Below are 14,899 nucleotides of genomic sequence, written 5' to 3'. Positions count from 1 at the left end.
CAGGGATTAATAAAAAGTTTATATTTTATTTATGCCTTGAAATTTGCAACTGCAGGAACATCAGAATGTCATCCTATTAATTTGTGTTCTAAATACATAAACACAAAATATAAACTCATGATTTCTGCAAACTTTCTGAAAATGTAAATTTAAAATACTAAGATTAGAGGCAAAGATAGATAATGCAAGAATTGTAAAATTCTTTTATTACTTCTTAAAATTTTATATTAAATAATTTGGTGTTTTTCTATAATACATTTTGCCAAAAAATGTTTGTATCAGCAAATAAGAGGTAAGACACTTGTTTTACATTATGATATCCACAGCATCAAATATTGAGTGACTGCAAAGCAAAAGCCGTCCAATATCAGGAATACAAAGGTGGGAAGTGAGTCTGTACTCTCAGACTGATAATTCAGATTTAAAACGGATATGCCAAGTGTTATGTCAGAGAAAATGTAAATGCTTAGCAATATAAATAAAAAGTAGATTGATGCTACAGAAGTAAATAGAAACCAAATTGTTCAAAGCAATACTCACCACAGTAGTTACTTCAATGTATGTATACATTGACTGCCAGTTGTATTTTTCTGTCTGACAATTTCTAAATTCTATTAGATGTCAGTACAAATTTTGCGACTATTAACAAAACCAGGAAATAATGAAAGAAAAAACTCTGAATTAAGGGAGAAAATGCATTTCATTTGATTAAGATACAGATTTAACCATGAAGAAATCCCAATAACATCAGCAGAATAATCTAGTCCTAAAAGTCCCTCATACAACTGTTGTCAATTAGGAAAATATTTTTTGTCTGAAAGTTTTCCTCAGGGCAAGTTTGACATCCTTATTCCTCAAGCTGTAGATCAAAGGGTTCAGCATGGGCCCGACATTTGTGTAAAAGACTGAGGCCACCTTCCCCTGGTCCATAGATTCTACATCAGAAGGTTGTAGATACATGAATGCAGCTGCTCCAAAGAAAAGTGAAACAGTCATTAAATGGGAACTGCAGGTGCTGAAGGCTTTGGCTCTGCCCTCCGAAGAGCTGATTCGGAGAATGCTGGAGATGATAAAACCATAGGAGACAAAAGTGGTGCTGGTGGATATCAAAATGTTCATGCCAACTAGGACAAAGACTACAATCTCATTGTTGTACGTGCTGGTGCAGGAGAGCTGCAGCACAGGGAGGATGTCACACAGATAATGATTGACAATGTTGGCATCACAGAAGGTCAGTCTTGCCATGCAGAGTGTGTGGGCCAGGGAACCCCAGCATCCCATCACATATGCTCCAAACACAAATAGAGAACAGATCCGAGGGGATAATATTACATTATAGAGCAGTGGTTTGCAAATGGCAACATAGCGATCGTAAGCCATTGCTGTCAGTACATAACATTCAGCAATGACAAAAAAGCAGAAGAAATAAAGCTGAGTTGGGCAGCCTGTGTAAGAGATAGTATTTTTCTCCAGTACAAAGTTCATCAGCATTTTAGGAGTAAATACTGAAGAGTAACAGATATCTATGAAAGATAGATTAAAGAGAAAATAATACATAGGAGTGTGAAGGTGTGAGTTTAGTGAAATTAATGTAACCAAGCCCACATTGGCCACCACAGTCACCAGATAAATCCCTAGGAATAGGAAGAAGAGGGGTAGTTGGAGTTCTGGCTTGTCAGTTAAACCCTCCAGGATAAACTCTGTCACCAAGGTGTAATTTGCATCTTCCATTCTTCTTCAGGAAATGATCTATGGAGATGAAAGAAGAGCCATTTAGGGGAAAACTGATCTTGTCCGTGTCATTTCTCTCCCATGAAATGGCATTCTTTGGACAGTTGAGGAGAGCCCTTTCAGACCCCAGGATGTGCATCCTCATCTTCTGACTGATAAACTCTCCAGGGACAAGGAGGTTTTCTGGGCAGCCTAAACACTGGAGCAAGGGGAGCCTATATAGAGTTGCTCATCTGTGGTTTTGAGATACAAGAGTGAAGGAAACATGAAGTACATGATAATTTGACAAAACATTTTTAATGTCTTTGCTTAGTTTTTATTTAATGGTAAAACAAAGAGAGACACATAGATTGAGAGTATATCTGCTAGTTCACTCTCCAAATGCTCACAATGGCTGAAACTGATTTAAACTGAAGCCAGGATCCAGGAATTCAATACAGATCTTTCACATGGTGACAGGGACCCAGGCACTTGAACCATCATCTGCTGCCTCTCAGGATATGCATTAGCAGGGAGTTGGAAGTCAAGGCAGAGCCAGAACTTGAACCAAAGCACTCTGATGTGGGATGCAGGCATACCAAATAGCATCTTAACTGCTTGGCCAAATGACCTGTCCCAGAACTTCAAATAGGTTTACAAATATTTGGATATGCACAGCTATTTCATGTTGCTAAAATACTGAATGTTCAACTTTTTAAAAACCCCATGTTGTGTCACACGTCCCTGACCCTCATCCAAATCCTAGATTTCACTCAGAGGCATGGGTAGACATCAGATACTGTGGATCAGATTCCCAGGATGACTAAAGGTCTGTATTGTGAGAGAGACACAGGTGAAGCGAGGAAGGAAGGCAGATCCAAGGATGGAGTAATTCTGGTGAATGTGGTTATTGGTAGAATTATGCTCAAAAATATAGAGGGTACCATATTAAAATCAGGCTAATGGAAAGAGGTACATAGTGAAGTTCAAGAAGTATGTAAGGCACAAGGTAAGGTATAATATTCACAGATGGAGTGGGAAGTGTTGGGAGAACTAAGAATAAGTAGGGTGCAATAAAAGGAAGACTGACAAGGGTATGTAAGAATTAGAAATTGGAACGTAGTAAATATTAGAAGTGGGATTACAATCAGGGGTACATTGAAGGATGAGGAAAAATTAAGGAAAGAAAGTAAGTATCGGGAGTGTCAAGTTTAACAAGAGGGGTAAAGAGAAATTCATGGAATATAGAGTTATAAATTGGGTAGAAGTTAGGATTGGGTAAGGTGTCTGTGATTGGCTGAGATTTCTGAGTGAAGTTAGAGATAGGATAACATTAATTGATGAAATAAGAGTCAAGGCATTTGGAGGCGGCAAGATGGCGGAATAGGCAGGAAGCACACTTAGTCCGGGGGGAGAGAAAGTTTAATATAAGTGGAGATACTGCAGGGTCAAGGAAGAGTAGGGGAAGAAACAGCAGAGGAAACTCTTCCGGAACTAGTGATTCACAGTGGACCTGCGTGGAGAGCGTGGGAGCCCAAGTTCGGGACACCAGCGGCAGACTCAACGCACCAGCGCTGGAACGCGAGGTGAGCCGAACCTCCATAGCCCGAGATACCAGCAGGCAAGCGGAAAGAGGAGACTAGAGGGAACGAGGCTTGAAACTCCGTGGGGAAAAGTTCACCAGGCTAACTAGAAGAGAGAGAAAAAAAAATAAAAAAAGTGACTGATACGGACACAAGTTTCTCTCTCTCCGCTCACCTCCCACAGGCGAGCAAGACAGAGCAGGCGCCATTTTGAACATACGTCATAAGCAGGGCGACCTCAGGTCTGCACCAGCCCTGAGCCTAGCAGAAAAACCTGACTCTGTGAGGAGGGATGAAATAACAGGAGATTAGCATCTAACTTGGCAACCCAGTGGGAGACTGCAGGAGAATTGGAGCCCACACTGAAGACAGCAGAGATTCCCTGTGTGGTCCTTGGGAAAGAGCTTCCAATCTCTGGCTCCTGTGGGTATATCATTTGCCTGCTAACTACCTCCAAGTACGTTCAGCTGTGCGGAATTACTTCCCTTTTAAATCAAAAAAAGAAAGAGAGATTTACCACACCTAACCTGGGAGTGTCATCCTTGACACACCCTCAACCCTGAGGAACCAAACACAGCTCTCAGTCCACACTCATCTCAAGCCTCTAAGGCTCCACTGAAAGCAGACAGTCCACTTAATATAGAGCCATAGTGTAACAAGAAAAAACACCACAGTGAAGAAACCAAATATCTCCAACATGCCAAACAACAAACGCAAAAACCAAGCTAACAAGAACAAGGAAGACACTATGACGCCCCCAAATGAAAAAGACACCCCAATTCAAGACTATGAAGATGATGAGATCGAAGAAATGCAAGAAGCGGATCTCAAAAAATTGATAAGAACATTAAGAAGTTCTCAAAAACAAATTCTTGAACTACAGAAATCCTTCATGGACAAGATAGAAAATCTCTCTCGTGAAAGTGAAATATTAAGGAGGAATCAAAATGAAATGAAACAACTAGTGGAACAAGAAACTCTGATAGTGACGAGAAATCATAATGAAATGAAGAGTTCAATAGATCAAATGACAAACACATTAGAGAGCCTTAAAAACAGAATGGGCGAAGCAGAAGAGAGAATATCAGACTTAGAAGACAGAGAACAGGAAAGGAAAGAGGCAAACCAAAGAAAAGAAGAAGAAATTAGAAATCTAAAAAATATTGTCGGGAATCTACAGGATACTATTAAAAAACCCAACATTCGGGTTCTAGGAGTTCCTGAAGGCATGGAGAGGGAGAAAGGATTAGAAGGCATTTTCAGTGAGATACTAGCAGAAAATTTCCCAGGTTTGGAGAAGGACAGAGGCATCTTAGTACAGGAAGCTTATAGAACCCCTAATAAACATGACCAAAAGAGATCCTCACCACGACATGTTGTAATCAAACTCACCACAGTGAAACATAAAGAAAAGATCCTAAAAGGTGCAAGAGAGAAACGTCAGATCACTCTTAGAGGATCTCCAATTAGACTCACAGCAGACTTCTCATCAGAAACCCTACAAGCTAGAAGGGAATGGCGCGACATAGCCCAGGTACTAAGAGAGAAAAACTGCCAGCCCAGAATACTATATCCTGCAAAGCTCTCATTTGTGAATGAAGGTGAAATTAAGACTTTTCATAGCAAACAGAAACTGAAAGAATTTGTTGCCACTCATCCTGCCCTGCAAAAGAGGCTTAAAGATGTCTTACACACAGAAACACAGAAACATGGTCACCAATATGAAAGAAGGTAAAGGAAGGAAACCTCACAGCAAAAGATCACAGGAAGCTCAATTTCTCTTTGACATAGAATTAAACTCTGATGCTCTGTTAAAGCAATGTGTTAAAGTAATCTATTATGTTCTCTTGATGTCTGTTAAATTCTAATTGTTCAAAAACAGCTGAATTTTTATTAAGAGCTATGGGTTATTTAAATATGTGCTTTTTTCAAAAATTTGAATAATCACCTGGTAACAATGATCAAATTTGGTCTATGTTATGTCATGATTTTAAGAAATCTTATTTCAACCAGATATTTTGGATTTTGAGCCTTCTTGGCATTCTTGACAGGCATTCAAAAAAATCAAAGTTTCAAACAATCTGGTCTCTAAAATTTCCAGTAAATCCTGGACTTTGGTTTTTCCAGTTTGGGCCCAACTGAAAAAATCGAAGGACCTATGTCTCTCATCTTATAGAGACACCAACTAATCAGTCTATTTGGAGTATATTAGAAGTACTGTCAAGATGTGATGTGGTACCAGACTTTAAGTTTCTATAATGGAAAATGCTATTAATACAAATGTTTGAGAATTAAAAAGTCTAATGATCTTGTGTTACTAGACATGATAGTTATCTTAATGAGAAAGCCCCAGAGGCTTAAAGGGTTAAATACTTGTAAAATCCTACAGGTGCTTTCAAAAATACTGTGAAGTAAGCAAGTGCCTCTTGTTGGTTGATGAGTTTATAATTTTAAACATGGCGACTTAAAGTCTTTTGTCATCCACAGTTATATATGATCTGCTGCTCATAAAACTAAAGCGTTGTTGGTTCTCTGTTTAGCTGTCCTCCTATAGGTTCCTATGGACTTTTTCCAGCCACTTTTATTGTATTCAGTACTTTGGGATGGCTCTGTAAACAGATGAAGCCAATAATGTATTAACAGTACCAACTGAGAGAAAGTATGGTTAACTGAGGTTACTAAAAAGAAAAAGCAATTCAAATCAATTGGCATTCTACAAAAAGAGTTAAAGATTTTAAAAGCTATTATTAAAATTGATATATTGGTCTATTATGCTATATTATATGTGTGTACATATTGTATGTCCACATGGGGACATTTTATTAAGAGTTTTATTTTAAATGGCTTATAGATAAGATTGTCCATAAATTTAAGCTGCTAAAATCAATCAAAGATACATTTTAATTTGTGGGACCTGAATCTGTGTATCATATGTTTTAGACTTGTTGGTAGAAAGAAACTAAAAACATTTTAGATGGTTGTGCTTAAGTTTACTGGCTAAACAAACTACACCATGTTAGATATTTAAGAGGTGTTTTCAAATACATGATTCTTAAAATTTATAGAAGGCATTGGACCTTCTGGTAAATGTTTTCTTAAGTTGTTATCTAATGGTTGAAACGGTTTGCTAAGTATTCATGTGATATTGCTATTGTCAGCAAGCGATCTAGGACTTGCTCCCTCATTTCTCTATTCTAAGCCCAACTTGTTCTTTCATTTCTCTATTCTCTTCAAGGTAGGAAACTAATTCTATTATGAAGGAATCTGTATGATGCACAATTTAATCTTTAGACCTTATAAAAGAGATGACTAACATTTTTCTGCAATAGCATAGCCAAAATAAGAACTCAAATAATAATCTCATAGCTAGATTCATTTCGCCATCAGCGAAGTATACAGTAAGTAGGAAAAACCTCCCTTTCAGACCAAAGGGAAAGAAAGTTTTAAAGTGAGAATATAATTTTCCTCATGGGCATTGTCTACCTTAGAAAAACTACTACAGAACATGCCTGTGACTATAGACTTGTAGTTCAGGCCACCGAAGATTAGAGATGGGACTTGGGCACTTCCTTGACTTGCATCCTCTGGTCTGCTTTAACACAAACCAGGAGGAAAAGAAAGCTCGGCATCAGAAGCAATGGGTGGCAGGCCTATTAATGGCTGATCTGTACAGTGATCTGCCCTCAAGGAGACCCAACAGGCCAGTCCACTGCAGTGGCTTTCAATGTGGTAAGCCTGGGCTTCAGCAGAAGACAGCTTGTGAAGAGCCCTGGCAGCTCTGCCAAGAGTTGGATCACTGGAAATGGACCTGCCCTGGAGTCGAAGGATGCCCAGGTCAGAGCCACAGATCTTATTGGCTCTAAGCTGAAAAGCCCTTCACTCAGCCCAACTTCCAAAGTGACCACTGCAGCTGAGGGGATGGTCAAGTAGGGTCAGCAACATTGCAGGCAGAACTGTAAATTTCTTGTTAGAGATGCCCCCTGCCTTTACCTGGCCAGCTCTCCTCCCAGGCCAGCCAAGTAATGAAAGTCAACAGAGTGCCTTCCCCTAGGAGGTTCACACCTCCCTTAGGATATACCCCATGTGAAGAGATAGATAGGTCTGGGCCTCTGAATTTACAAGGCCTAAAGCCCACCAGATTATTATCAAGCCCCTTCTATCAGGTTCTATTTGCCTCTCAATCAGAAAAATTACTTGTAGCTTAGACAGCACCTTTCTTAGCTCCTCTAATAATGACTCTGTCCTTTGTTCTAGGCCCTGTCTAGTGCACTTGGGCCTCATTCCTTTGTAATCATAACCTCTACTCTACCACCAATGGCTCTACTCCCAACATGTGTGTACTGATGGTCCTCTTCCCCACTTAATGCTGTATAATTGTTCAAACCTGGTAAATGCCACTCTTAGGATCATTGGTTACTATCCTCACTCTGTCTTTTATGACCTTGTCTAAATATGATCAGAGTCGGCAAACTTGGAAGGCTTCCATAGCCTTGGCAACTCATGACGACAGCCTAGGATGGTTACTGGCGCCATAAACTAGAGTGTCAATTTGTTGGGTCAACAACAGGAGCCACTGTGCACTTGCTCCTCATGTGGGATCTCTGTCCTTAATGTGCTGTCCATTGTGATTTAATGCTATAACTAGTACTCAAACAGTATGTTTCACTTTGTGTTTCTATGTGGGTGCAAACTGTTGAAATCTTTATACTAAATTGATCTTCTGTATATAAAGAGAATTGAAAATGAATCTTGATGCAAATGGAAGGGGAGAGGGAGCGGGAGGGGGGAGGGTTGTGGGTGGGAGGGAAGTTATGGGGAGGGGGAAGCCATTGTAATCCATAAGCTGTACACTGGAAATTTATATTCATTAAATAAAAGTTAAAAAAAAAAAAGAAATAAGAGTCAAGGATGGAGTGATATTTATGTAATTAATTAGTTAATGTCTTCTCAGCTGATTGACTATAATTTTATTCATGAAGACCAGGATATGTTCTGCCTTTTTAGGGTGTATCCATTGTATGACTTGCAACATAGCAGGCACTCAATACACATATGGTGGTAGTCACAGAGTTAAAGATAATTCGAAAACTTCCTTCTTGGATATTACTCATGTGTGATTCCTATCTCTGCTCTTAGCATCATTGCCTATGCTCTTCCCTCACCTGTCTGAACTTCACAGAAGTGAATGTTGTCCCCATTTCAGAAATATCTGGGTAACATTTTAGCATGAGAATTAGATTTTGCCCAAGATCAAAGAGTAAGAAGGCCCCGGTGTTTAGTACTTTCACCAAAGCTTCAGGAGACCAAGGACCTATTTCACTGTAGGATGACTCGCATTCTCTCTACAAGTAGTCTGTCTTCCCCTCCTCTTCCTTATCCTGCACTCAGAAGACCTCCAGACCCAGAGCTGTCTCCAGTAACAAGACAGATGGTGCTCAGAGACTCCTTGACTCCATTTGCTAAGAGATTAGAGGGTGACAGAATTCTCCAAAGAACTATTAGATTGTGATACTTACAGATTTTTCTGCTTTAGAGACCAACTCAGGTCCTTAATTTCTATCTTCTGCACGTGTTTTGGGTAAAAGTAGTTCCCAGAAAATGGGTGTGAAGAGTTCTCTCACGACTCCTTAGCTGCCTCAATTGTGGAGGGCATCACAGCACAGACTTCCACCTCCACACAGTGCTGGGTCACCTCCAGACAGAAGGTACAAGCTTCCATTTCATTGGCCTTCTGCCAAGGAGTCTTCTCTAGTTGCAACAGAGGAAAACATCATCTTTAGTATCAGATGAACAACCTAGGGATACAGCACAAATGGTTTTATTTCATGTGTGGAGATCTTTGTTGATTGGTAAGTACCCAGGGACAGAGCCTCTCACAGGAAACTGTGACATGTCTTTATTTACGTTTGATAAAGTGTTCACATTTCCTCTTAGAGACTCCACATTCTTCTCAAATTGTACCTCTACACTAGAGATTTCCTTTTCTGTGATTCCAGGGAGTGTGTATCCTTCTGGGTCCTGACTCCCTAGGCCTCCCCAATTAGGAGGTTAAACAACATCCTTCTTCGCCCCGCGCTAGTCATGTACTCAAAGGTGATCTCAAGTTCTTATGAACAAAGTGAAAAGCTGTGAGACCAAGAGTGTGGGAACTGTAGTTTCCTAAACATGGCCACGTGCAGATCAGGCCCAGTCTGATCCTGGGTTGCCCCTTATCATGGCATCCCATTGCTAGATGTTATAAGGATGGATCCTCAGCTGATTTTACTGGATTGAAATTTTCTGTCTCCCACATTTTTATAAATTGTAGCTTCAAAATTCCAGACATCACCCCATTTGTGAAACCAGTTACTAAAACTTCTTCCACTATTAGAGTAGTAGGAATTACAATAATATTTCTAAGTGTTAAAGAAATAGGAATGGAGATGGACATTTGGCTTTGTGATTGACTTTGTTAGGATGCTCCATCCCACATCAGAGAGATTGAGTTCAATTTACAACTCCAACTGCTGATTCCAGCTTATGTAAGCCCTGGAAGACAGCAGTGACAACTCACGTAATGAGGTTCTTGCTACCTAGATTGGAGTTGTGGATTGAGTTCCCAGATTCTGGCTTTAGTCCCAGCAAGCCCTGGCTAAACTCCAGCCATACATACCAATGTGGGCCCTTGTGAATCATACAACAGATAAGATATATCTATATCTATACCTATATCTAATCTATATCTATATATCTAGGTATATAGATAGATAGAAAGATATAGATATAGAGATAAATATAAATGGATATATATATCTTTCTACAACTTAATTTTTATATTATGTTTATACTATGTTGGGGCAAGTGCTGTGGTGCAGTGGGTTAATGCCCTGGCCTGAAGCGCTGGCATCCCATTTGGGCACCGGTTCTAGTCCCGGCTGCTCCTCTTCCGATCCATCTCTCTGCTATGGCCTGGGATAGCAGTGGAAGATGGCCCAAGTCCTTGGGCCTCTGCACCTGCATGGGAGACCCTGAAGAAGCTCCTGGCTCCTGGCTTTGGATTGGCACAACTCCAGCCATTGCAGCTATCTGGGGAGTGAACCAGCAGACGGAAGACTTCTCTCTGTCTCTACCTCTCTCTGTAGCTCTGTCTTTCAAATAAATAAAATAAATCTTTTAAAAAAAGATTATTATGTTGAATATTACATCTACTTATAAGGTAATATGAAGAGGTCTTTATTATACTTATCTCATTTTTTCAAGTTTTATTGAAGTTGTGGTTCAAAAATTACCCACAAGAGTGTATTTGGAGCAGCAGTTAAGATACCACTTAGGATGCTCACATTCCATATAAGTCTGCCTGAGTTCAAATCTCATGTCCAATTCTGAGTCCAATTCCTGCTAATGCATATCATAGGAGGTAGCAGGTAATGGCTGGCTCAAGAACTTGAGCCTCTGGGGCCTGCCCTGTGGCATAACAGGTAAAGCCACCTCCTGCTGTGCAGGTATCCCATATAGGCACCGGTTCAAGTCCTGGCTGCTCCACTTCTGATCAAACTCTTTGCGATGGCCTGGGAGAGCACTAGAAGATGGCCTAAGTCCTTGGACCCTGTACCCACATGAGAAATCCAGAAGAAGCTCCTGGCTCCTGGCTTCGGATTGGCACAGTTCTGGCCATCGCAGTCAATTGGGGAATCAACCATCAGATGGAAGATGTCGCGCTCTCTCTCTCTCTCTCTCTCTCTCTCTCTTTCTCTCTCTCTTCCTATGCCTCTCTGTGTGTAGCTCTGACTTTGAAATAAATAAATAAATCTTTAAAAAAAAAGAAAGAAAAGAAAAGAAAAGAAAAGAACTTGGGTCCTGCCGTCCCTGTGGGAGCCCCTGGATTGAGTTTTAGGCTCCTGATTTCAGATCACCTAGTCCCAGAACATACAAACTTGTGTTACTCTCACCACGATCAAGGTAATAAACATATACATCATATCCAAAAGTTTTCTTAGACTCTTTGGGTTTTCTTTTTGTTAATAGCACTTACTATGAATAAGATCTACCCTATTAATTTTTCATTGCATAATATCATATTCTTAACAAAAGGCAATATGTTGTAGAGCAGATATCTGGAACTTATTGTAAGTTTATACCCATCCAAAAACTCCCCTATCTTCTTATTTTCTTCCTCTGCTAACCACCATTCTATTGACCTCTTCCCTGTGTTTAACTATTTTAACTGTATCATATATGAGAAATAATGCAGTATTTGTCTATTTGTGGCAGCCTACTTCATTTAGCATAATATCTTCCAGATTTATCTTATCCCAAATAGTAACATTTCCTTCTTTTTAAAGGCCAGCGCTGTGGTGCAGTGGGTTAACGCCATAGCCTGAAGAGCTGGCATCCCATATGGGCGTCAGTTCTAGTCCCAGCTGCTCCACTTCCGATCCAGCTCTCTGCTATGGCCTGGGAAAGCAGTTCAAGATGGCCCAAGTCCTTTGGCCCCTGCACCCGCATGGGAGACCCTGAAGAAGCTCCTGGCACCTGCCTTTGGATCAGCACAGCTCAAGCCATTAAGGCCAACTGGGGAATGAACCATTGGATGGAAGACCTCTCTCTCTCTCTCTGCCTCTCCTCTCTCTGTGTAACTCTGACTTTAAAATAAATAAATCTTTAAAAAAAATAAAGGCTGAATTTGGGGCTGGTGCTTTGGCGTAGCAGATAAAGCCACTGTCTGCAGTGCAGGCATCTCATATTGGCACCAGTTCATGTCTCCGCAGCTCCACTTCTCATGCAGCTCTCTGCTATGGCTTGGGAAAACAGTGGAAGGTGGCCCAAGTCCTTGGGCCCCTGAACCTGTGTGGGAGACCTGGTAGAATCTGCTGGTACTTGGCTTTGGATCGGCACAGCTTTGGCCATTGTGGCCATCTGGGGAGTGAACCAGCAGATGGAAGACTTCTCTCTCTCTGCCTCTGCTTTTCTGTGACTCTGCCTTTCAAATAAATAAATAAACCTTTTATTTTTTTTAAACAAAAGGCTGAATTATGCTTCATTGTCTGAATATGCCACATTCTGGGGTGGCAGTTTTTCTCTCTTAGTACCTGGGCTATGTCTCGCCATTCCCTTCTAGCTTGTAGGGTTTCTGATGAGAAGTCTGCTGTGAGTCTAATTGGAGATCCTCTAAGAGTGATCTGACGTTTCTCTCTTGCACCTTTTAGGATCTTTTCTTTATGTTTCACTGTGGTGAGTTTGATTACAACATGTCGTGGTGAGGATCTCTTTTGGTCATGTTTATTAGGGGTTCTATAAGCTTCCTGTACTAAGATGCCTCTGTCCTTCTCCAAACCTGGGAAATTTTCTGCTAGTATCTCACTGAAAATGCCTTCTAATCCTTTCTCCCTCTCCATGCCTTCAGGAACTCCTAGAACCCGAATGTTGGGTTTTTTAATAGTATCCTGTAGATTCCCGACAATATTTTTTAGATTTCTAATTTCTTCTTCTTTTCTTTGGTTTGCCTGTTTCCTTTCCTGTTCTCTGTCTTCTAAGTCTGATATTCTCTCTTCTGCTTCGCCCATTCTGTTTTTAAGGCTCTCTAATGTGTTTGTCATTTGATCTATTGAACTCTTCATTTCATTATGATTTCTAGTCACTATCAGAGTTTCTTGTTCCACTAGTTGTTTCATTTCATTTTGATTCCTCCTTAATATTTCACTTTCATGAGAGAGATTTTCTATCTTGTCCATGAAGGATTTCTGTAGTTCAAGAGTTTGTTTTTGAGAACTTCTTAATGTTCTTATCAATTTTTTGAGATCTGCTTCTTGCATTGCTTCGATCTCATCATCTTCATAATCTTGAATTGGGGTGTCTTTTTCATTTGGGGGCGTCATAGTTTCTTCCTTGTTCTTGTTAGCTTGGTTTTTGCGTTTGTTGTTTGGCATGTTGGAGATATTTGGTTTCTTCACTGTGGTGTTTTTTCTTGTTACACTATGGCTCTATATTAAGTGGACTGTCTGCTTTCAGTGGAGCCTTAGAGGCTTGAGATGAGTGTGGACTGAGAGCTGTGTTTGGTTCCTCAGGGTTGAGGGTGTGTCAAGGATGACACTCCCAGGTTAGGTGTGGTAAATCTCTCTTTCTTTTTTTGATTTAAAAGGGAAGTAATTCCGCACAGCTGAACGTAATTGGAGGTAGTTAGCAGGCAAATGATATACCCACAGGAGCCAGAGATCGGAAGCTCTTTCCCAAGGACCACACAGGGAATCTCTGCTGCCCTCAGTGTGGGCTCCAATTCTCCTGCAGTCTCCCACTGGGTTGCCAAGTTAGATGCTAATCTCCTGTTATTTCACCCCTCCCCCCAGAGTCAGGTTTTTCTGCTAGGCTCAGGGCTGGTGCAGACCTGAGGTCGCCCTGCTTATGACGTATGTCCAAAATGGCGCCTGCTCTGTCTTGCTTGCCTTTGAGAGGTGAGCAGAGAGAGAGAAACTGTGTCCGTATCAGTCACTTTTTTTATTTTTTTTTCTCTCTCTTCTAGTTAGCCTGGTGAACTTTTCCCCATGGAGTTTCAAGCCTTGTTCCCTCTAGCCTCCTCTTTCCGCTTGCCTGCTGGTATCTCGGGCTATGGAGGTTCGGCTCACCTCGCGTTCCAGGGCTGGTGCGTTGAGTCTGCCGCTGGTGTCCCGAACTTGGGCTCCCACGCTCTCCACGCAGGTCCACTGTGAATCACTAGTTCCGGAAGAGTTTCCTCTGCTGTTTCATCCCCTACTCTTCCTTGACCCTGCAGTATCTCCACTTATATTATACTTTCTCTCCCCCCGGACTAAGTGTGCTCCCTGCCTATTCCGCCATCTTGCCGCCTACCCTCCCTTTCCTGCAGTAGTTTCTGTTGTCATTTTTTAATTTTTTTTTTTTAGTTTTTACCTCTTATGTATATGTAGGAAATTTATAGGGAAATATGTACTTTATGGAATAAATTTTAAGAACTAAAATACATTTTATTTTAAATAAACAGTGGATGTTTAATCTTACACAGCTGAATTACTGATTATATATTTGCTGAGCAGATTTAAGGGTTAAAAGTGTATTCAGAGTTTTAGTTTTTGACTTCAAAGCCTTCTTAGTAAAGTCTTTGTATGCAGTTAAAAAAGAAGTAAAAGCAGAGATAAACTCTAATACAGTGATAGTGGAGGGCTTCAAACCACAAATGTCATCAGTAGACACATCATCCACACAGTGAATCAGCACAGACACATCATGGGGAACCATGCCATAAAATAAACAAGGTGTTTACGAGGCATTTGATTCAACAGTTACGAATACCTATCTTCTCGTCAGCACAGGGAAAAGTTTCTAAAACAGACAGTATGCTAGTCCACAAATCAAATCTGGCTACATTTTAAAAATCAAAATAGTACCATATGTCTTCTAAGACCACAGTGGAATGAAACTAAAAGTTAATAAAAATACCACTAGAAACTTCACAAATTCATGGAAACTGAACAGCATGCTCTAGGATGTCCAGTGAACTATTGAAGAAATTTAAAAAGAAATTAAAAAATTCTTGAATGAAAACACAAACACAGCATGTCAACATTGTAGAATATAGGAAAAACAGTAATAAGAGGGACTTTCATAAAATGTTATTC

The 14,899-nt window shown here is 40.5% G+C and overlaps 1 protein-coding gene across 1 annotated transcript; it reads right to left on the bottom strand.

Annotated features, from left to right (window-relative positions):
- Positions 1-795: 795 nt before the first annotated feature.
- LOC133763522 (olfactory receptor 8B3-like) lies at positions 796-8,630 on the bottom strand. Its single transcript, XM_062197245.1, has 2 exons — positions 8,614-8,630; positions 796-1,735 (listed from the first exon to the last, which is right to left on the bottom strand). Exons 1-2 carry the CDS (start codon positions 8,628-8,630, stop codon positions 796-798), a joined length of 957 nt encoding a protein of 318 aa, XP_062053229.1.
- Positions 8,631-14,899: the final 6,269 nt, after the last annotated feature.

The sequence above is a fragment of the Lepus europaeus genome, chromosome 7 (assembly GCF_033115175.1).
Source record: "Lepus europaeus isolate LE1 chromosome 7, mLepTim1.pri, whole genome shotgun sequence".
Taxonomy (NCBI): domain Eukaryota; kingdom Metazoa; phylum Chordata; class Mammalia; order Lagomorpha; family Leporidae; genus Lepus; species Lepus europaeus.
Note: the sequence above shows the minus strand (reverse complement) of the source record. Positions and strands in the feature narration are given on the sequence as shown.